Genomic DNA, 22091 nt, shown 5'->3' with positions numbered 1-22091 from the left:
CCGGGCTCTAAGAATGTGAAGGCTGATGCCCTGTCAAGGAGTTTTGTGCCTGACTCTCCGGGTGTTCCTGAGCCGGCGGGTATTCTCAAAGAGGGGGTAATTTTGTCTGCCATCTCCCCTGATTTTCGGCGGGTGCTGCAAAAATTTCAGGCTGATAGACCTGACCGTTGCCCAGCGGAGAAACTGTTTGTCCCTGATAGATGGACTAGTAGAGTTATCTCTGAGATTCATTGTTCAGTGTTGGCTGGGCATCCTGGAATCATTGGTACCAGAGATTTGGTGGCTAGATCCTTCTGGTGGCTGTCTTTGTCGCGGGATGTGCGTTCTTTTGTGCAGTCCTGTGGGACTTGTGCTCGGGCTAAGCCCTGCTGTTCTCGTGCCAGTGGGTTGCTTTTGCCCTTGCCGGTCCCGAAGAGGCCCTGGACGCATATTTCTATGGATTTTATTTCGGATCTCCCCGTCTCTCAAAAGATGTCGGTCATTTGGGTGGTTTGTGATCGCTTTTCTAAGATGGTCCATTTGGTACCTTTGTCTAAATTGCCTTCCTCCTCTGATTTGGTGCCATTATTTTTCCAGCATGTGGTTCGTTTACATGGTATCCCGGAGAACATCGTTTCTGACAGAGGTTCCCAGTTTGTTTCAAGGTTTTGGCGATCCTTTTGTGCTAGGATGGGCATTGATTTGTCTTTTTCCTCGGCTTTCCATCCTCAGACAAATGGCCAAACCGAACGAACTAATCAAACTTTGGAAACATATCTGAGATGCTTTGTTTCTGCTGATCAGGATGATTGGGTGTCCGTTTTGCCGTTGGCTGAGTTCGCCCTTAATAATCGGGCCAGCTCGGCTACTTTGATTTCGCCGTTTTTCTGCAATTCTGGTTTCCATCCTCGTTTCTCTTCAGGGCAGGTTGAGTCTTCAGACTGTCCTGGTGTAGATACTGTGGTGGATAGGTTGCAGCAGATTTGGACTCATGTGGTGGACAATTTGACATTATCCCAGGAGAAGGCTCAACGTTTCGCTAACCGCCGGCGCTGTGTGGGTCCCCGACTTCGTGTTGGGGATTTGGTTTGGTTGTCGTCTCGTTATGTTCCTATGAAGGTTTCCTCTCCTAAGTTTAAGCCTCGTTTCATTGGTCCGTATAAGATTTCTGAGGTTATCAATCCTGTGTCATTTCGTTTGGCCCTTCCTGCTTCTTTTGCCATCCATAATGTGTTCCATAGGTCGTTATTGCGGAGATACGTGGCGCCTGTGGTTCCATCCGTTGATCCTCCTACCCCGGTGTTAGTTGAGGGGGAGTTGGAGTATGTGGTGGAGAAGATTTTGGATTCTCGTGTTTCGAGACGGAAACTCCAGTACCTGGTCAAGTGGAAGGGTTATGGTCAGGAAGATAATTCCTGGGTTTTTGCCTCTGATGTTCATGCTGCCGATCTGGTTCGTGCCTTTCATTTGGCTCATCCTGGTCGGCCTGGGGGCTCTGGTGAGGGTTCGGTGACCCCTCCTCAAGGGGGGGTACTGTTGTGAATTCTGTTGTCGGGCTCCCTCCTGTGGTCATGAATGGTACTTCGGCTGGTTCTGTCCATGGACTTCCTCTGGTGGGTGTTTCTGAGTTTCCTTCCACAGGTGACGAGGTTAATTCGTTAGCTGCTGCTCTATTTAACTCCACTTAGATCTTTGCTCCAGGCCACCTGTCTATGTTCCAGTATTGGTCTAGTTCACTCCTGGATCGTTCTTGTGACCTGTCTGACCATCAGAAGCTAAGTTCCAGCTTGTATTTCTTTGGTTTGCTGTTTTTCTGTCCAGCTTGCTATTTATTTGTTGTCTTGCTTGCTGGAAGCTCTGGGACGCAGAGGGAGCGCCTCCGCACCGTGAGTCGGTGCGGAGGGTCTTTTTATGCCCTCTGCATGGTCTTTTTGTAGGTTTTTGTGCTGACCGCAAAGTAACCTTTCCTATCCTCGGTCTGTTCAGTAAGTCGGGCCTCACTTTGCTAAATCTATTTAATCTCTGTGTTTGTATTTTCATCTTTACTCACAGTCATTATATGTGGGGGGCTGCCTTTTCCTTTGAGGAATTTTCTGAGGCAAGGTAGGCTTTATTTTTCTTTCTTCAGGGCTAGCTAGTTTCTTAGGCTCTGCCGAGTTGCATAGGGAGCGTTAGGCGCAATCCACGGCTATTTCTAGTGTGTTTGATAGGTTTAGGGATTGCGGTCAGCAGAGTTCCCACGTCCCAGAGCTCATCCTTATTATCAGTAATTATCAGGTCATTCCGTGTGCTCTTAACCAACAGGTCCATTATTGTCCTGACCACCAGGTCATAACAGAGAACCTGTTGAAATGGTGGGATTTGAGGGGATTGTCTTTAGTCACAGTACGTAGAACAGATACCTGAGGACGGATTTCCTCATCTGCCTCTTGATCTACCAGTTCAAAGGTGTTTGACTCGTCGATGTATGGCGTCGAACAGCATAAGAATGTAGGACCAGTAAACCAGGTTGTGTCCTTAAGATGTCTTGCTTCAACGAATCTGGTTGCGTGGTCCGCAGGATTGTGGTGTGTGGACATATAGTGCTACTGTTTTGGGTCGGTGGATCTCCTGATCCTTAGCACCCAATTGCTGACATAGACATAAAAGCGACGAGTTTCATTGCAAATGTACCCCAGCACTACCTTGCTGTCAGTGTAGAACTCGACTTATTTGACATTCAGGTCCATTTCCGTCGAGATAAGCTCAGCTATCTCTACCGCTAGCATAGCTGCACAGAGTTCCAGTCTGGGTACTGTGTGTTCACGGAGTGGGGCCAGTTTTGTCTGGCTCATAACAAGCCTTACATGGGATTGTTCGTTGATATCAGTAGTTTTCAAATATGCTACTGCTGCAATTGCTTTGGTTGAGGCATCGCAGAAGATACAAAGCCTTTGCATCTCGACTTCTGTTGATGGCACAGAAGCATATGGTCGTGCCACGTAGAGACTCGACAGGGCTTCTAAAGAGTTCTTCCATCTTACCCATAAGTCTCTTTTCTAGCTGGGAAGCGGGTCATCCCAATCGGATGTCTCTTGGGTGAAGTTTCTCAACATCATTTTACCTTGGATAGTTACAGGAGTTACAAATCCCAGAGGATCGTGCAAGCTGTTTACTACGGACAGGATGCCTCTGCGCATGAAGGGTTTCTCTTCTTCGCTGATCTGGAAGGTGAATGCATCCTTTTTCATATCCCAGATTAAACCAAGGCTCCGTTGCATGGGAAGGGAGTCCGTGCTTAAATCCAAGTCTTTTAAGTCGGTTGAGTAATCTTAAGAGGGAAAGGCTGCCATTAGTTTTTGGCTGTTGGAAGCAATTTTGTGCAACCTCAAATTGGACGAAGCGAGCATTTCTTGTGCCGTTCTTAGGAGACTGACTGCTGACTCTTCTGTGGGTGTGGATTTCAGGCAATCATCTATGTAGAAATCCTTTTCTACAAACGATCTTACATCCGATCCATACTTTGCTTCACCCTCTCTGGCTGAATGTCTAAGGCCATAGATAGCGACAGCAGGGGAGGGGCTATTCCCGAAGATATGTACCTTCATACGATATTCCACAATGTCCTTGTAGAGGTCATTATCGTGGTACCAGAAGAACCTCAAGTAGTTTCTGTGTTCTTCGTTAACAAGGAAGCAGTGGAACATCTGTTGTATGTCAGCTATAAATGCTACTGCATCTTTGCAGAAACGAAGAAGTACTCCCAGAAGTCTGTTGTTGAGGTCTGGACAAGACAGGAAGACGTCGTTTAAAGAAACACCTTCGTATCTGGCACTTGAGTCAAATACCACTCTTATCTGACCTGGTTTCTTTGGATGATACACGCCAAAAATTGGTAAGTACCAACATTCCTCGGAATCTTGAAGTACAGGTGCAATTTCCACATGGCCACTCTGGAATATTCTCTCCATGAAGGTAAAGAAGTGTTCCTTTGTCTCTGGTGTCTTCTGCAGTTGCGTGTAAGGGAGACAAATCGACTGTAGACAAGTTATCTGTTGTTGGGTAAGCGTTGCCTCTGTGGTTTGAATGGTAAAGGTGCGACCCAAATCTTTGATTCATCTCTTACTATCTCTCGCTCCATGATGTCCAAGAACAGTCTGTCCTCTATGGACGTTGCTACCTGGTTGTCTTCTCTTGTCCTGTGGAAAACTGTGCACCCTATATGATCTTCTTCACCGTCGCATGCATGGTCTTCACAGAAAGGATCAGCTAAAGGACAAAGTGGAGGGGCGTTATGTGGCAATTCTTTAATCAGGAAACTGCTCTCTCATGGCTGGAAGAGAGACGGACATCCATTTTCAAGAGTATTGGTGAGCATATTGTTGACTGATGTTGGCCTGTGTGCTCCACCCATACAGAGGTCTCCCACGATGACCCATCCTAGGTCAAGTCTCTGAGCATATGGGGTGTTTTGTGGGCCGTTAATCTGTCCTCTAGCTTTGTGGACCCGTAGTATGTCTCTTCCGAGGAGTAAGACGATTGGAGCTCCTTGGTCCAGTTCCGTTATCAGGTGAGCTATACGTTTCAAGTGGGTATGATGAGCTGCTACCTCTGGTTTAGGTATCTCAGACCTGTTGTCGGGAATCTCGTTGCACTCCAGTATTGTTGGCAAGGATAAGCAGGTTTGACCGTCCATAGACTCTACTTTGAATCTGGTCACTTTTCTCCCCGCCGTCTCGACAGTACCTGCACATGTCTTCAAGGAGTATGGGGAGCCGAGACCAGCAATGTTGAAGGTGTCGAAGAAAAAGGACTTAGCTAGAGACCTGTTGCTCTGATCGTCCAAGATTGCATATACCTTGATTGCCTTACCCCGTTGGCTCGATGGGAATACTCTGACAAGACAGATTTTCGAGCAGGATCTTCCTGCTACAAGTTCCTTGCAGATCTCTGTACACTGCGAAGTGACCACTGGGGTGTCTATGTCAGTGTCCATCTGTTTTTCTGCAGGCTCTTCTACTCGCGACGATACCCCTGAGGGTGGTCCAGGGTGTCAAGCCATGTTGTGCTCCACACTACTACATTCTGTGCATTTCACACTGGTCTCACAGTTCTTGGCGAAGCGTGAGGTCGTCGCGCAGCATCTGAAGCATATCTTGTTTTCCTTTAGGAAACTCTTACGGTCTTCGAGACACTTCTCCCTGAAGGCTCTACATTTTAGTAGTGGATGAGGTTTCTTGTGTAGGGGGCAGTGTTTGCTGAGATCCCGAGGTTTGTCCTCTTCTGGAGAGGACTTACTTGCCCTGTAAGGAAACCCTGTGGAGGTAACATTAGTTTTATGGACTGCCACTGGTGTTTTACTGGGTTTCACCCCAGAGGCAGTGGTACATGACATAGTGAAATCGAACCTGGGGTCATTTCTAACTTTAGCCTGCTGAGCAACAAAGTCTACAAGCACCCTGAAAGGAGGAAATGGTACCTTATGAGCCTGTTTGTAACGGGACCCGTGACTGACCCACTTTTCTTGTAAGTTGTAAGGGAGTTTTGGACAATTGGGTTGACACCTCTGGTGGTGTCCAGGAATGCCAACCCTGGTAGGTCACCTTCTGCCTGAGCAGCATGTACCTCCATTAACAAGTCGCTCAGTTCCCTGAGCTTTTGATAACCCTTATTTGCTATCTTGGGAAAATCATCAATTCTTTTATACAAAGTGTTTTCTATAGGTTCTATTGACCCATAACATTCTTAGAGTCTCTCCCACACCATACGAAGTCCTGTGCGGGGGTACTTTATGTTAATGTTCCTGATTCTTTTGGCGTATTCAGCTGACTCGTTCCCAAGCCACTTTACCAGTAAATCTAACTCTTCACTACTGGAAAGTTCCAAGTCTCTGATGGCATTCTGGAAGGAGGCTCGCCATGCTCTATAGCTCTCGGCTCGATCAGTGAACTTTACAAGTCCCTTGGTCACCAGCTCCCGGCGGGTAAAGAACCTTGCAAAGTTCATAGTGGCTGAGTCAGTGCCGACATGAGCTGGTGTGCTGTTGTCATGCGGTGTGTATGGTGCGTCCTCATACCTGGTAGGAGCTTCTGGCATAGGAAAGTCTGTATAAAACCGTTCCGAAGCGAAGGGTGTATCTGTCAGTCTGGGAGGAGGCCGTACCTTCTTTTCTGTAGGACGGTAGTGGTGGTCGACGTAGTTTCGCGGTGTACCTTCCTGCTTCCAGTACGGCATTTGGAGGAAGGATCTCTGGTAATTTGTATAGGCTGTTTGGTGTACCGGATCAGAGTTATCGTCTATTTTAGGATGTTGGTGGACATATTCTGAGATGCGTTGGGCTGGGTCCTGTCGATCAAGGTCTGGTCCACAGACGTCGTTGTCTCGCTCAGATTCAGGAAACTCCATGGCTTCTAAGAACTCAGCTTTGGCTATTGCGGCTGCTGCTTCTTTTTCAGCGGAGAGCCTTTCCAAAGTTACTCGCAGGGGTGCTGTATCCGCGTCTCTATCGGCTTGCAGGCAGGCTCTTTCTGGTTCTTGCTCTGCTCTTTCCGCTTCTCTATCTGCTTGCAGGCAGGCTCTTTCTGCTTCTTGGCGGGCTCTCTCTGCTTCTGGGCGGGCTCTTTCTGCTTCTTGGCGGGCTCTTTCCGCTTCTCTATCTGCTTGCAGGCGAGCTCTTTCTGCTTCTTGCTCTGTTTGCAGGCGGGTTCTTTCTGCTTCTCTATCTGCTTGTCTTAACTTTAACTGCATCTCTTGTGCAGCAAAGGAGGATCTTACTTTCGCCGCCTCAGCTTCTGCATGGGCGAGGATGACAGACCTTTTCGAGGAAGACTGTTATGACCTGGTGGTTAGATCCACGGAATTTACTGTTATGACCTGGTGGTTAGGAGCACCAGGAAAGACCTGATAGTTAAACCTCAAACAGGACAAGCTCTGGGATGTGGGAGCTCTGATGACCGCAATCCCTAATCCTATCACACACACTAGAAATAGCCGTGGAGCGCTCCTGACGCTCCCTAGGTGCCTCGTCACAGCCTAAGAACTAGCTAGCCCTAGAGATAGAAAGTAAGCCTACCTTGCCTCAGAGAAATTCCCCAAAGGAAAAGGCAGCCCCCCACATATATTAACTGTGAGTTAAGATGAAAGTCACAAACACAGAAATGAAAACAGGTTTTAGCACAGGGAGGCCAGACTAACTAAATAGACAGAGGATAGGAAAGGTATCTTTGCGGTCAGCACAAAAACTACAAAAGACCACGCAGAGTGTGCAAAATGACCCCCGCACCGACTCACGGTGGGGAGGCGCCACCCTGCATCCCAGAGCTTCCAGCTAGCAAGACAAAATAATGAAAGCAAGCTGGACTAGAAAACCATGAACAGAAAATAACAAACGGGGACTTAGCTTCTTGCAGGAAGAGACAGGTCTCAGAAAGATCCAAGAGCGAACTGAAGCAATGCAGAAACATTGACAGCTGGCATGGAGTAACGATCTAAGTGGAGTTAAATAGAGCAGCAAACCAAAGGATAAACCCCGTCACCTGTGTAAGGAACCTCAGAAGCAGCAGCTCCATTCACAGCCACCAGAGGGAGCCCACGGACAGAACTCACCGAAGTACCATTCACGACCACAGGAGGGAGCTCGACAACAGAATTTACAACAGTACCCCCCCCTTAAGGAGGGGTCACCGAACCCTCACCAGAGCCCCCAGGCCGATCAGGATGAGCCAAATGAAAGGCACGAACCAGATCGGCAGCATGAACATCAGAGGCAAAAACCCAGGAATTATCCTCCTGACCATAACCCTTCCACTTGACCAGGCACTGGAGTTTCCGTCTTGAAACACGAGAATCCAAAATCTTCTCCACCACATACTCCAAATCCCCCTCGACCAACACCGGGGCAGGAGGATCAACGGAGGGAACCATAGGCGCCACGTATCTTCGCAACAACGACCTATGGAACACATTATGGATGGCAAAAGAAGCTGGAAGGTCCAAACGAAATGACACAGGATTAAGAATTTCAGAAATCTTATATGGCCCAATGAAACGAGGCTTAAACTTCGGAGAGGAAACCTTCATAGGAACATGACGAGATGACAACCAAACCAAATTCCCAACCCGAAGTCGGGGACCAACACAGCGCCGGCGGTTAGCGAAACGTTGAGCCTTCTCCTGGGACAATGTCAAATTGTCCACCACATGAGTCCAAATCTGCTGCAACCTGTCCAACACAGAATCCACACCAGGACAGTCCGAAGGCTCAACCTGCCCTGAAGAGAAACGAGGATGGAAACCAGAATTGCAGAAAAAAGGAGAAACCAAAGTAGCCGAGCTGGCCCGATTATTAAGGGCGAACTCAGCCAAAGGCAAGAAGGACACCCAATCATCCTGATCAGCAGAAACAAAGCATCTCAGATATGTTTCCAAAGTCTGATTAGTTCGTTCGGTTTGGCCATTAGTCTGAGGATGGAAAGCCAAAGAAAAAGACAAATCAATGCCCATCTTCGCACAAAAGGACCGCCAAAACCTTGAAACAAACTGGGAACCTCTGTCCAAGACGATGTTCTCCGGAATGCCATGTAAACGAACCACATGCTGGAAAAACAATGGCACCAAATCAGAGGAGGAAGGTAATTTAGACAAGGGTACCAAATGGACCATCTTAGAGAAGCGATCACAAACCACCCAAATGACCGACATCCTTTGAGAAACAGGGAGATCAGAAATAAAATCCATTTAAATATGCGTCCAGGGCCTCTTCGGGAACGGCAAGGGCAAAAGCAACCCACTGGCACGAGAACAGCAGGGCTTAGCCTGAGCACAAGTCCCACAGGACTGCACAAAAGAAAGCACATCCCGTGACAAAGAAGGCCACCAAAAGGATCTAGCCACCAAATCTCTGGTACCAAAGATTCCAGGATGACCAGCCAACACCGAACAATGAATCTCAGAGATAACTCTACTAGTCCATCTATCAGGGTCAAACAGTTTCTCCGTTGGACAACGGTCAGGTCTATCAGCCTGAAACTTCTGCAGCACGCGCCGCAAATCAGGGGAGATGGCAGACAAAATTACCCCCACTTTGAGAATACCCGCCGGCTCCGGAACACCCGGAGAGTCAGGCACAAAACTCCTTGACAGGGCATCAGCCTTCACATTCTTAGATCCCGGAAGGTATGAAACCACAAAATCAAAACGGGAGAAAAAGAGCGACCATCGAGCCTGTCTAGGATTCAACCGTTTGGCAGACTAGAGATAAGTCAAATTCTTGTGATCCGTCAAGACCACCACGCGATGTTTAGCTCCTTCAAGCCAATGCCGCCACTCCTCGAATGCCCACTTCATGGCCAACAACTCTCGATTGCCAACATCATAATTGCGCTCAGCAGGCGAGAATTTTCTAGAAAAGAAGGCACAAGGTTTCATCACCGAGCCATCAGAACTTCTTTGCGACAAAACAGCCCCTGCTCCAATCTCAGAAGCATCAACCTCGAGCTGAAACGGGAGCGAGACATCTGGCTGGCACAGCACAGGGGCAGAAGAAAAACGACGCTTCAACTCCTGAAAAGCCTCTACAGCCGCAGAGGATCAATTGACCACATCAGCACCTTTCTTGGTCAAATCAGTCAACGGTTTAGCAACACTAGAAAAATTAGCGATGAAGCGACGGTAAAAATGAGCAAAGCCCAGGAACTTCTGTAGGCTCTTCACCGATGTCGGCTGAGTCCAATCATAAATGGCCTGGACCTTAACAGGGTCCATCTCGATAGTAGAAGGGGAAAAAATGAAACCCAAAAATGAAACCTTCTGAACTCCAAAGAGACACTTAGACCCCTTCACAAACAAAGAATTCGCACGAAGGACCTGGAACACCATTCTGACCTGCTTCACATGAGACTCCCAATCATCCGAAAAGACCAAAATGTCAATATACAATCATGAATCTATCCAGGTACTCTCGGAAGATGTCATGCATAAAGGACTGAAACACAGATGGAGCATTAGAAAGCCCGAATGGCATAATCAGGTACTCAAAATGGCCCTCGGGCGTATTAAATGCTGTTTTCCATTCATCGCCCTGTTTAATTCGCACAAGATTATACGCCCCTCGAAGATCTATCTTGGTGAACCAACTAGCCCACTTAATCCGAGCAAACAGATCGGACATCAGCGGCAAAGGATACTGAAATTTGACTGTGATCTTATTAAGAAGGCGGTAATCAATACAAGGTCTTAAAGAGCCATCCTTCTTGGCCACAAAAAAGAACCCTGCTCCCAATGGTGACGACGACGGGCGAATATGACCCTTCTGCAAGGATTCCTTTATATAACTCCGCATAGCAGCGTGCTCTGGCACAGATAAATTAAACAGTCGGCCCTTAGGAAACTTACTACCGGGAATCAAACTAATAGCACAATCGCAATCCCTATGAGGAGGTAGGGCACCGGATTTGGGCTCCTCAAATATATCCCGGTAATCTGATAAAAACTCAGGGACTTCAGAAGGAGTGGAAGGCGAAATTGACAACAATGGAACATCACCATGTACCCCTTGACAACCCCAGCTGGACACAGACATAGATTTCCAATCCAATACTGGATTATGGACCTGTAGCCATGGCAACCCCAAAACGACCACATCATGCAGATTATGCAACACCAAAAAGCGAATATCCTCCTGATGTGCAGGAGCCATGCACATGGTCAATTGCGTCCAGTATTGAGGCTTATTCTTGGCCAAAGGTGTAGCATCAATTCCTCTCAATGGAATAGGATACTGCAAGGACTCCAAGGAAAAACCACAGCGCCTGGCAAACTCTAAGTCCATCAAATTCAGGGCAGTGCCTGAATCCACAAATGCCATAACAGAATAGGACGACAGAGAGCAAATCAGAGTAACGGACAAAAGAAATTTAGACTGTACTGTACCAATGGTGGCAGACCTAGCGAACCGCTTAGTGCGCTTAGGACAATCGGAGATAGCATGAGTGGATTCACCACAGTAAAAACAAAGTCTATTCCGACGTCTGTGTTCTTGCCGTTCAGCTCTGGTCAAAGTCCTATCACACTGCATAGGCTCAGGCCTATTCTCAGAGAACACTGCCAAATGGTGCACAGCTTTGCGCTCACGCAAGCGCCGATCGATCTGAATGGCCAAGGACATAGACTCATTCAGACCAGCAGGCGTGGGAAATCCCACCATGACATCTTTAAGGGCTTCAGAAAGACCCTTTCTGAAAATTGCCGCCAGGGCACATTCATTCCACTGAGTAAGCACAGACCACTTTCTAAACTTCTGACAGTACACCTCCGCTTCATCCTGACCCTGACACACTGCCAGCAAGATTTTCTCTGCCTGATCCACGGAATTTGGTTCATCATAAAGCAATCCAAGCACCAGAAAAAACGCATCAACATCACGCAATGCAGGATCTCCCGGCGCAAGGGAAAATGCCCAGTCTTGAGGGTCACCACGCAACAAAGAAATAATGATTTTTACTTGTTGAGCGGGGTCACCAGAGGAGCGGGGTTTCAAAGCTAGAAACAGTTTACAATTATTTTTGAAATTCAGAAACTTAGCTCTATTTCCAGAAAATAAATCAGGAATAGGAATTCTTCGCTCTAACATAGGATTCTGAACCACAAAATCTTGAATGTTTTGTACCCTTGCAGTGAGATGATCCACACAAGAGGACAGACCTTGAATGTCCATCTCTACACCTGTGTCCTGAACCACCCAAAGGTCTAGGGGAAAAGAAAGACAAAACACAGTGCAAAGAAAAAAAAATGGTCTCAGAGCTTCTCTTATCCCTCTATTGAGATGCATTAATACTTTGGGCCAGCTGTACTGTTATGACCTGGTGGTTAGATCCACGGTATTTACTGTTATGACCTGGTGGTTAGGAGCACCAGAAAAGACCTGATAGTTAAACCTCAAACAGGACAAGCTCTGGGATGTGGGAGCTCTGCTGACCGCAATCCCTAATCCTATCACACACACTAGAAATAGCCGTGGAGCGCTCCTGACGCTCCCTAGGCGCCTCGTCACAGCCTAAGAACTAGCTAGCCCTAGAGATAGAAAGTAAGCCTACCTTGCCTCAGAGAAATTCCCCAAAGGAAAAGGCAGCCCCCCACATATATTAACTGTGAGTTAAGATGAAAGTCACAAACACAGAAATGAAAACAGGTTTTAGCACAGGGAGGCCAGACTAACTAAATAGACAGAGGATAAGAAAGGTATCTTTGCGGTCAGCACAAAAACTACAAAAGACCACGCAGAGTGTGCAAAAAGACCCCCGCACCGACTCACGGTGGGGAGGCGCCACCCTGCATCCCAGAGCTTCCAGCTAGCAAGACAAAATAATGAAAGCAAGCTGGACTAGAAAACCATGAACAGAAAATAACAAACGGGGACTTAGCTTCTTGCAGGAAGAGATAGGTCTCAGAAAGATCCAAGAGTGAACTGAAGCAATGCAGAAACATTGACAGCTGGCATGGAGTAACGATCTAAGTGGAGTTAAATAGAGCAGCAAACCAAAGGATAAACCCCGTCACCTGTGTAAGGAACTTCAGAAGCAGCAGCTCCATTCACAGCCACCAGAGGGAGCCCACGGACAGAACTCACCGAAGTACCATTCACGACCACAGGAGGGAGCTCGACAACAGAATTCACAACAGAAGACTTACTAGAGCAGCTTGTTTGGGACCTCGTCCCGAGGGAAGATGCTCGACTTGCAGACATTTCGTGTCCGTTTGCAAGCTGTAGGACGTCTCAGAGCAGGTAGAAATGAACTTCGACATGGACTGAGACGTGTCGCGCTTGGTGGGCTGTACTCTAGATACTTGTGGCTGTATGGCAGCCGCTGCGGTATCTGTAGGCAGTGCGGTGTAGTACAAGCGGCTGCCTAAGTGGTCTTTGCTATCGCTGGCGTCTAGCCTGGTTTTACTGCCATTGCTGCCATCTAGCATCTGTTTTACTGTTCTGTCTTCATACACGTTGATACGGTGTGTGATCCAACATACAGCATAAACCACTTCTGTCTTCCAAATATGCAGACTGTTCTCTGTAGTCTAACTTGTTTATTGGTAACAGGTATTGAAATGCGGTAAAACTAAAGGAATACAAATAACATATATAAGTATTGGGCTAAACAATCACACAGCTGATACTTTACAACTGACAAAGAAAGTATACAGTATGATGCAACCTATGTACATAACTACATACAGTAAGTCCCTGGTAATCACATTTCCTGTGTACTGACTGCTATACAGTAAATCACATTCTGTACAACACTACATTGCAAGAACAGGGATAATGATCTTACCGGATAAACTTCACCAGGATGGCTACAAAATGAGGTAGTTCCAACACAGCAGGTAAACACGTGTGTCTCGGGAAGTACACAGAGAGAAAATGGAGGTTCCTCATCCCAAAATGCCTTGGTGCAATCCCACAATGCAACACTCTTATTACTAAAAAACACAGGTAATAAATTTAACCACCACTGGGTGGTGCTGTAACACAGCAAAAAAACAACTCTAATAGTAGTGAACTTTTAATGCATGATTGGAATCCTACTGTCCTTTTGAATGGACAGAACACTTTTAGCTGCTCTATAGCAAAAGAAAATGGTGTTTGCGTTGTAATTGGTTCTTTTACCTGCGTTAGGGCCAAAGTGGGAGGAGTTTATTTTCACATCGCACGAAAATATATGTTCAGATGTCAAAAACGGACATAGAGATGTAATACAGATATGAAAAACTGACATACCCAAGACAACGTACATCAGGTTTTTAGGATGAAAATTAGGCAAATTTTTAAATGCGCAACAAATTCTGACCTTATGTCCCAGGGTCTAACCAAAAGCCTTGCACAGTGTCAAAATAGGTACAGGCTCTCTGTACAGTGGGCAGGGACCAGTTGTTAACTATAAAGCATTTAACGAAGCACCAAACTAATTCATTTTTTCTGTTCTTCTACCCAGGCTCCCTGTGGTCCTTCTTTTCAGTTGCATAGTTTTGACGCTGCATTTTTTGCCTCTTTTTGGTATGTCTTTCATGTTTTATCCCCTTAACCCCTTCATGACCTTGGGATTTTCCGTTTTTCCGTGTTCGTTTTTCACTCCCCTCCTTCCCAGAGCCATAACTTTTTTATTTTTCCATCAATATGGCCATGTGAGGGCTTATTTTTTGCGAAACGAGTTGTACTTTTGAACGACATCATTGGTTTTACCATGTCGTATACTAGAAAACGGGGAAAAAATTCCAAGTGTGGTGAAATTGCAAAAAAAGTGCAATCCCATACTTTTTTGTTTGGCTTTTTTACTAGGTTCACTAAATGCTAAAACTGGCCTGCTATTATGATTCTCCAGGTCATTATGAGTTCATAGACACCAAACACGTCTAGGTTCTCTTTTATCTAAGTGGTGAACAAAAATTCCAAACTTTGCTAAAAAAATAAATAAATTGCGCCATTTTCCAATACCTGTAGCGTCTTCATTTTTCATGATCTGGGGCCGGTTGAGGGCTTATTTTTTTGCATTCCAAGCTGACGTTTTTATTGATACCACTTTTGTGCAGCTACGTTCTTTTAATCGCCCGTTATTGCATTTTAATGCAATGTTGCAGAGACCAACAAAACGTAATTCTGGCGTTTCTAATTTTTCTCTCGCTACGCTGTTTAGCGATCTGGTTAATGCTTTTTTTTATTGATAGATCGGGCAATTCCGAACTCCGCGATACTAAATATGTGTAGGCTTGATTTTTTTTATTGTTTTATTTTGAATGGGGAAAAGGGGGGTGATTTAAACTTTTATATTTTTTTAACTTTTTTCACATTTTTTAAAAATTTTTGTTTACTTTTGCCATGCTTCAATAGTCTTCATGGGAGGCTAGAAGCTGGCACAACTCGATCGGCTCTGCTACATAGCAGCGATCTGCTGATCGCTGCTATGTAGCTGAATTGCAGGCTTGCTATGAACGCCGTCCACAGGGTGGCGCTCACAGCAAACTGGTATCAGTAACCATAGACTTCTCAAGGACCTCTATGGTTATAATGCAGATGCATCTCTGACCACGGATCATGTGACAGGGGTCGGCGATGCGCTCATTTCCGGAAGCGCTGGTCAAATGCCACTGTCAGCGTTTGACAGCGGCATTTAACTAGTTCAAAACCGCAGACATGTTCCGGCTTAGATGTGGGCTCACCGCTGGAGCCCACATCAAAGCGGGGGTTCTGACCTCGGAGGTACTATCCCGACCGAGGTCAGAAAAGGGTTAAAGACTGCTGATACACCTTTTAACGGCGGTCATTTATGTTACTTATTCTTCAGCTCCGTTTTTTTAACGGCGCTGAGGAATAAGGGAATTCCAGCATGTTGTGTCAGCTGTATGTGATTCTACCTATGTGCAGTATTGGACCTGACCGGTTTTGCAACTGATCGGGGTCGATTAACCCCTTAAACAGCGCTGTAAATCATGACAGCGGTATTTAACTTGTTACAAGGGGGTCACAAGACCCCATTAGTAACCATTGGACCCCTGTGATGAGAATCGAGGGTCCCAATGGTTACCATTGTAGCCTGAGATCATATAATGACCCCAGTGTATGGTAATTTGTGAGATCCAGCAATAAGCTGAATCAGGGAATGTCAATGAGACCCTGACTTCTCTCATGAACTGCTGTACATGAGTAAAATATAAAATAAAATATGTAAGAGTAAAAAAAAACACACAAATCACTAAAATCCGTTTTGTCACTCAAAACGGGTTTCTGAAAAAACAATAATTAACAAAAAAAGTACACATAATTGGTATCGCCGCATCCTTAACCTCCCGCTCTATAAAACTTGAGTGTTATTTATTAAGTTTAGTGAATGCTGTAAAAAACAATAATAAAAAACACGCCAAAACGTTGCTTTTGTCATGATTTCCACTCTGCTTCTGTCTTTTTGTTAATTTGTGTCAGTGTTCTTAGTCTGTGCTGGGTCTGTGCTGAAATCACCTGTGTTCATTTTCCTTAATCAGGCTTCTACTTAAGCATGCTAGTTCCTCCCCACCAGTATCAATCGTACACTTGCTGTTGCCTGTGGAACATTGATCCCTCTGTGCTCTGTGCCTGACCCAGCCTGACTTGATTCTCTTCCCGGACTCAGACCCTTTGCTTGTGACCTGACTTTGCTTGTGCCTGCTCCCTGCAAACTGTTTTGTCTCTCTGGCTTTCCTGACCTCGGCTCGTGTATTGGACATCATCTCTGACTTCCCTTTGTCGTACTGCGCCATTTTCTGGACCTGACTTCGGATTGTTTGACCTCCCTTTACTTACAGTAGGTACTGTACTTATTTTCTGTCGTGACTCGCCTCACATTACGATTGACCGTTAAAAAATTTTCAGTTTCCCACCTATGGATCCGTTATATACTTTGTGTGATCAGGTGACAAATCTGATTCAATTAGTCCAAGATTTGGCCTTGGAACAACACAAACTGGCTTCCATTCATGCTCAGTTACAGTGCCAGATTTCTGGTAGTCTTACTGCCCCTCAGAATCCGTCACCTCAGACCGCTGTTATGTCTCCTGTACCATCTTACATCTCGTTCAGCCCCCCAGAACCTGCTATTGCACTCCCTGACAAATTTTCAGGAGAAAAGGACCAGTTTCGAATTTTTAAAGAGTTGCAAATTATTGCTTACCTTGTGCCCCCGGTCATCAGGGAATGAGTCACAGCGGGTTGGAATCATGTCACTTTTGCGGGGGGGGGGGGGGGGCATTTTTCCTACCCTCTCTTGCTCCTTTCGGTGGACACCTTTTTTGACGCTTTAGGGCATATCTATGACGAACCTGACAGGGTAAAGGTGGCAGAGACAAGGATCATGAATCTGACACAGGGGAACGGCACAACTGAAGGCTATTGTACTGAGTTACGTCAGCAGTCTTCCGAGGTCCTGTGGAATGATGCAGCTCTCAGAGGCTAATTCCTCAGGGGTCTTTTGGAGTCTCTTAAGGATGCTCTGACTCTACAAGCTCCACCTGGCTGTTTGGTGGAGGCCATGACTCAGGCTATCCGCATGGATCTGAGGATGCGGGAGAGATGCGAAGTGCAAAAAGAGGCTCCATTTTGTCCAACTGGCCCAGTTTGTGCACCTGAGGTGGAACATAGGTTGATGCTGTCAGCTCAAGGATTAAGGAGAGGAGATGCTGTCGAGAACTTGGACTTTGTCTCTATTGTGGCCAAGCTGGACATTTCTTAAAGGATTGCTTGGCACGACCTGCAGCAAAGACGCCGTCGGGAAACGCCTAAGTCTGGGTGATTTACGAGGAGGTCACTCAGACTTACAGGTACCCTTTTAATCCTCTGATAAGGTGTTGTTGAATGTTGAACTTTTTCAAGATCAGTGTCTGTTCACATTTGCCTTCATTGACTGCCGATCTGCTGCTAATTTTATAGATGCGGGACTTGTTCTGAAGTTAGGATTAGGGACAGTGAAGCTAGAAAGCCCTATTCAAATTGTGGCCATCTGGTTGGGTCAGTTACGGTGGAGTTCACACTCAAGGTGGGGTCTCTTCATATGGAATTTATCTCCTGCTATGTTTCGGACAATTTACCTGCTGGAATTATATTGGGTATACCTTGGTTGCTCATGCATAATCCGATTATTGACTGGAATCGGAGAGATATTGTCAAATGGGGTCCTTATTGTATTGAAAATGTCTTAAACCTGTGCATGTTTGCTCCGTTAGTCTGGAGGGTCTTCCAGAATACCTGAAAGACTTCGGAGATTTTTTTTGGAAAAAGAGTCTGAGCTATTACCTCCTCACTGCCCCTATGACTGCGCAATTAACCTAATTCCTAATGCCAAATTACCCAAGGCTCACTTGTATAAATTGTCTGGCCCTGAGCAGTCAGCCATGAAAGTGTATATTAGCGAGAGTTTACGAAAAGGTCATATTTCCTCATCGCCGGTAGCTGCCAGATTCTTTTTTGTTAAAAAGAAAGATGGAGGTCTTCAACCTTGCCTCGATTTCTGAGAATTAAACAAAATAATGGTTAAAAATACTTATCCACTTCCACTTATCCCCAATCTATACAATCAACTTTATGGGGCCAAATGGTTTTCCAAACTGGATCTTAGAGGGGCACATAATCTTATACGGATGAGTGGAAGACAGCATTTTTAAAGTCTGAAGGTCTCTTTGAAAATCTCATCATACCTTTCGGTCTTACGACTGCACCCGCAGTTTTTCAAAATTTTATGAATATCTTTTCTGATTATATTGGGAGATTTGTTGTGGTTTATTTGGATAACATTCTGATTTTCTTACCTGACCTGGATTCACATCATAAACATGTCCATTTGGTTTTGTAAAGGTTGAAGGATAATTGGTTGTTCACTAAAATTGAAAAATGTACCTTTTCTGTTCAAGAAATATCATTTTTGGGTTTCATTGTGTCAGCCTCCGAGTTTAAGATGGATCCTGGGAAAGTTCAGGCCATCATTGATTGGGTTCAACCCAGCGACCTTAAGGCTATGCAGTGCTTTTTAGGGTTCGCAAATTATTACAGAAAATTTATTAGAGGATTTTTTCAGATGATCAAGCCTCTTACAGACCTCAACCCAAAAAGAATAGGAGCAAAATGAACCTATCAAATAACTTCCAAAGTAAGACCCAAGCAGACAACTAAACATGAATAAAAAAGAACCACTTGAAAAGATAATAAGTAACGAATCCAAAAACCATAATGTACAAATATCAATAATTTTATTAGAGACACCAATCCAGACTAACACAGAAACATGATAAAAAACATAATCGACAAATTAAAAACCAGGGGGAGCAGAGCACCACTCATAATCTGAATCATCAATCAAGAATATACCATATGTTATACAATTCCTACTTCCATATAAGGGGAAATATATACCAAATTTCATAAATCTAAACAAATAAATAAACAAAGTGCCTATAAATATTTAATCCAATCCAGGTAGTATTACATAAAGTGCATAAGTAATAGGGTATATATAACCTCTGAATAAAGTGCACCTAGTGACATTACCTATAGTATTCCCTAATAGGACGGTAACCAGCACATAGTAAAAGGAGAAGTCTCCATATACTAACCCAAATTCATTTCCCACGTGGTGCTGCCCTGCACTCCAACGCGCGTTTCACATGTTGCTTCATCAGGGAGTGATAAAGAGTGGGGGCTAGGGCCGCATATATATTGTATATGTACACATAATTAAGTATAACCAATGGTAAATCTCACACTCACATGTGCATAATCCGGCGCTTGATTCACCGCTGCCAAACACGGCACCATGGCACCGGCCCTGCGGCAACGTCACTAGAGGGCGCCGTCGCACCCTCTGCAACGTCACAGGCAGGGCACGTGACCAGGCACAGTGCAGGGAGGCAAACCAAGCGCGCAACACTGGAGTGGCCATTGGAAGTATTGGCAAAGAAGAGGGCACAGGAAAACAGAAAAAGGTGATCGGATGCAGAGACTAAAAGACAGGTGACGCGCATAAGTTCAGAGCGGCCAAATACATCAAGAACAATATATATGGACACAAAACATATATACATATATGTGAAAATAAATAAAAGTGAATAAGTGCACCAAAATAAATAATACACTCCCGGAGAATATCCATTCATACATACAAAAAATCCTCATATATAGTTACTCATATTAATATAGATAAAATACATTGCCATGGTGCCAAAAAAATGTGTGTATGATATAATATACAAAAAACATACAAAAATATATATATTTAATAAATATATGATATATCCACAATCCAGTGATACTGTGAGATTCTTGAAAAAGATGGTGATTTTTCCAAATATATTTTTCCGCTCTGATAGACTACATCTTCTTATTTAATACAGTCCAATCAACGGTCACTCTTATTCTATACTAATAGCGAGCCTAAAATACTGAAACAGAAAATTAGTTATAAAGAAATACAATAAACGGCACATAGATCCCACATATAAAGTGATTAAAAAAAATAAATAAAAATAAAAAGAAAGAATAAAAACAATATATACAGTAATATGACCAAACATAAGTACAAGTATTAAATAACCAAATAAATAATCCACATAACTATATAACCACTGGCACAGAGGTCGATGATCAGCAAGAGAGGGAGATTTATAGAAAGCTGGAGAAACCCCATTGGTCATTTAGACCAAGGGGTTTCATTGTTCTGAGCGTCGTTATCCAACGACACTCCTTCCGCGCCAATCTATTCATGAGATGGCCACCACGAGTCCCCAAATGGACCACATCAATACCTTTAACCTGCATTTCAATTGTTCCCATGGGATGAAAATCACGATAGTGGGAAGGTATCGTCTTCAATTTGGCAACTTCCTCTCTATGTACATCCTCAAATCCAATCAATCTAGCTGCCCGTATATCTCTTACATGTTCTAAGATCTTGCATGTAGTAAAGAGTTCGTACTCGTTTCTTTACGATAAATGGTGCTATGAATATTACCCAATTGGTCAACGGATAGTTGTAAATCCAAGAAATCTATTTTTTTTCTCTTCCACTTTAAAAGTAAACTTAATGTTCCAATCATTTGCGTTGAGGTATGTCAGGAAGCCATCCAATTCAATCCGAGTCCCCTGCCAAATTATAAGGACATCATCTATAAAACGCATCCAACTTAATACATTAGGGCCCAATACACCAGATGGATATGTTAGCATATACTCTCGCTCCCAATGGCCCATAAATAAGTTGGCGTACGAGGGTGCGAAACACGCCCCCATCGCCACTCCCCGTTCCTGTTTAAAATAACGGTCTTTAAAAGACCTCACTTGTAAAGGGGCAGAGCTAAAGGTTTGGTCGCCAAAAGCATTTGGGGCTTTTGAAAATTTGAAGAAATGTTTTATGTCTGCTCCTGTCCTTGTGCAACTCGAACTCCGGAGGCCTTTTATTGTGGCGGTAGATGCTTTGTTACTTTGTGTCAGTGCTCTCAGTCTGTGCTGGGTCTGTGCTGCAATTGCCTGTGTTCATTTTCCTTAATCAGGCTTCTACTTAAGCATGCTAGTTCCTCCCCCCAGTTTTAATTGTACACTTGCTGTTGCCTCTGTAACATTGATCCCTCTGCGCTCTGTGCCTGACCCAGCTTGACTTGATTCTCTTCCCGGACTCAGACCCTTTGCTTGTGACCTGACTTTGCTTGTGCCTGCTCCCTGTAAACTGTTTTTTGTCTCTGTGGCTTTCCTAACCTCGGCTCGTGTATTGGACATCATCTCTGACTTCCCTTTGTCGTACTGCGCCATTTACTGGACCTGACCTCGGATTGTTTGACCTCCCTTTACTTACAGTAAGTAGTGTACTTATTTTCTGTCGTGACTCGTGTCACAGCTTTTTCATCATAGTGACTCACTAAAAAGTAAATAATAAGATAAAAAAGACAAATGAAAAAAAAACGATAGAAATTAAAACGTCAAACCATCCTGCAAAAAACAAGCCCTAATATGGCCCACTCGGAAAAAAATAAAAAAGTTACAGCTCTCAGAATAGGACAATGCAAAAACAAATTCATTTTGCTAAAATATTGTTTTTAGTGTGTAAAAATAGTGTGAAAAACTATATAAATCCGGTATAACTATAATCGTACTGACCCAACAAACAAATCTGTCTTATCACATTTACCGCATGGTGAACGGCGCAAACCAATAAAATAAAATAAATCTGAAAGGCTGGCTTTTGTTCATTCTGTGGCTGAAAATTTTGAAAAAAAAAAACAGCAAAAAATATTATTAACCCCAAGCTGGTACCAAAAAAATCTCCAACGCGTCCCACAAAATATAAACCCTCATACAGCTCTGTTCGCCAAAAAATAAAAAAGTTACAGCTCTCAAAATATAGCGACAAAACCTTCTACTTTTTATAAAAAAGCTTTTTTATTTTGTGATAGCAGCAAAACCTAAAAAGCACTATATAAATCTGGTATCGCTGACCTGAAGAATAAATTTGCCTCAGCACTTATACCGCACGGTGAACAGCGCAAAAAAACAAAAAAGAACTATTCTTGTACTGCTATTTGTTCATTCTACCTCCCAATAATCGGAATAAGGCTCTGCTCACATTTATCCT

General features: G+C 44.5%; 1 protein-coding gene across 1 annotated transcript in view; it reads left to right on the top strand.

Moving 5' to 3' along the window:
• Positions 1-17009: 17009 nt before the first annotated feature.
• The window catches only part of LIN28B (lin-28 homolog B), a 147286-nt gene continuing 142204 nt past the window's right edge, over positions 17010-22091 (top strand). The window contains exons 1-2 of the mRNA XM_069726651.1: positions 17010-17093; positions 17701-17922. Of these exons, the coding sequence (XP_069582752.1) occupies positions 17010-17093; positions 17701-17922 (306 nt within the window). The remainder of the gene's footprint in view (positions 17094-17700; positions 17923-22091) is intronic.

Source organism: Ranitomeya imitator, chromosome 5 (assembly GCF_032444005.1).
Source record: "Ranitomeya imitator isolate aRanImi1 chromosome 5, aRanImi1.pri, whole genome shotgun sequence".
Taxonomy (NCBI): domain Eukaryota; kingdom Metazoa; phylum Chordata; class Amphibia; order Anura; family Dendrobatidae; genus Ranitomeya; species Ranitomeya imitator.
This window is presented reverse-complemented; position numbering and strand designations above follow the sequence as displayed.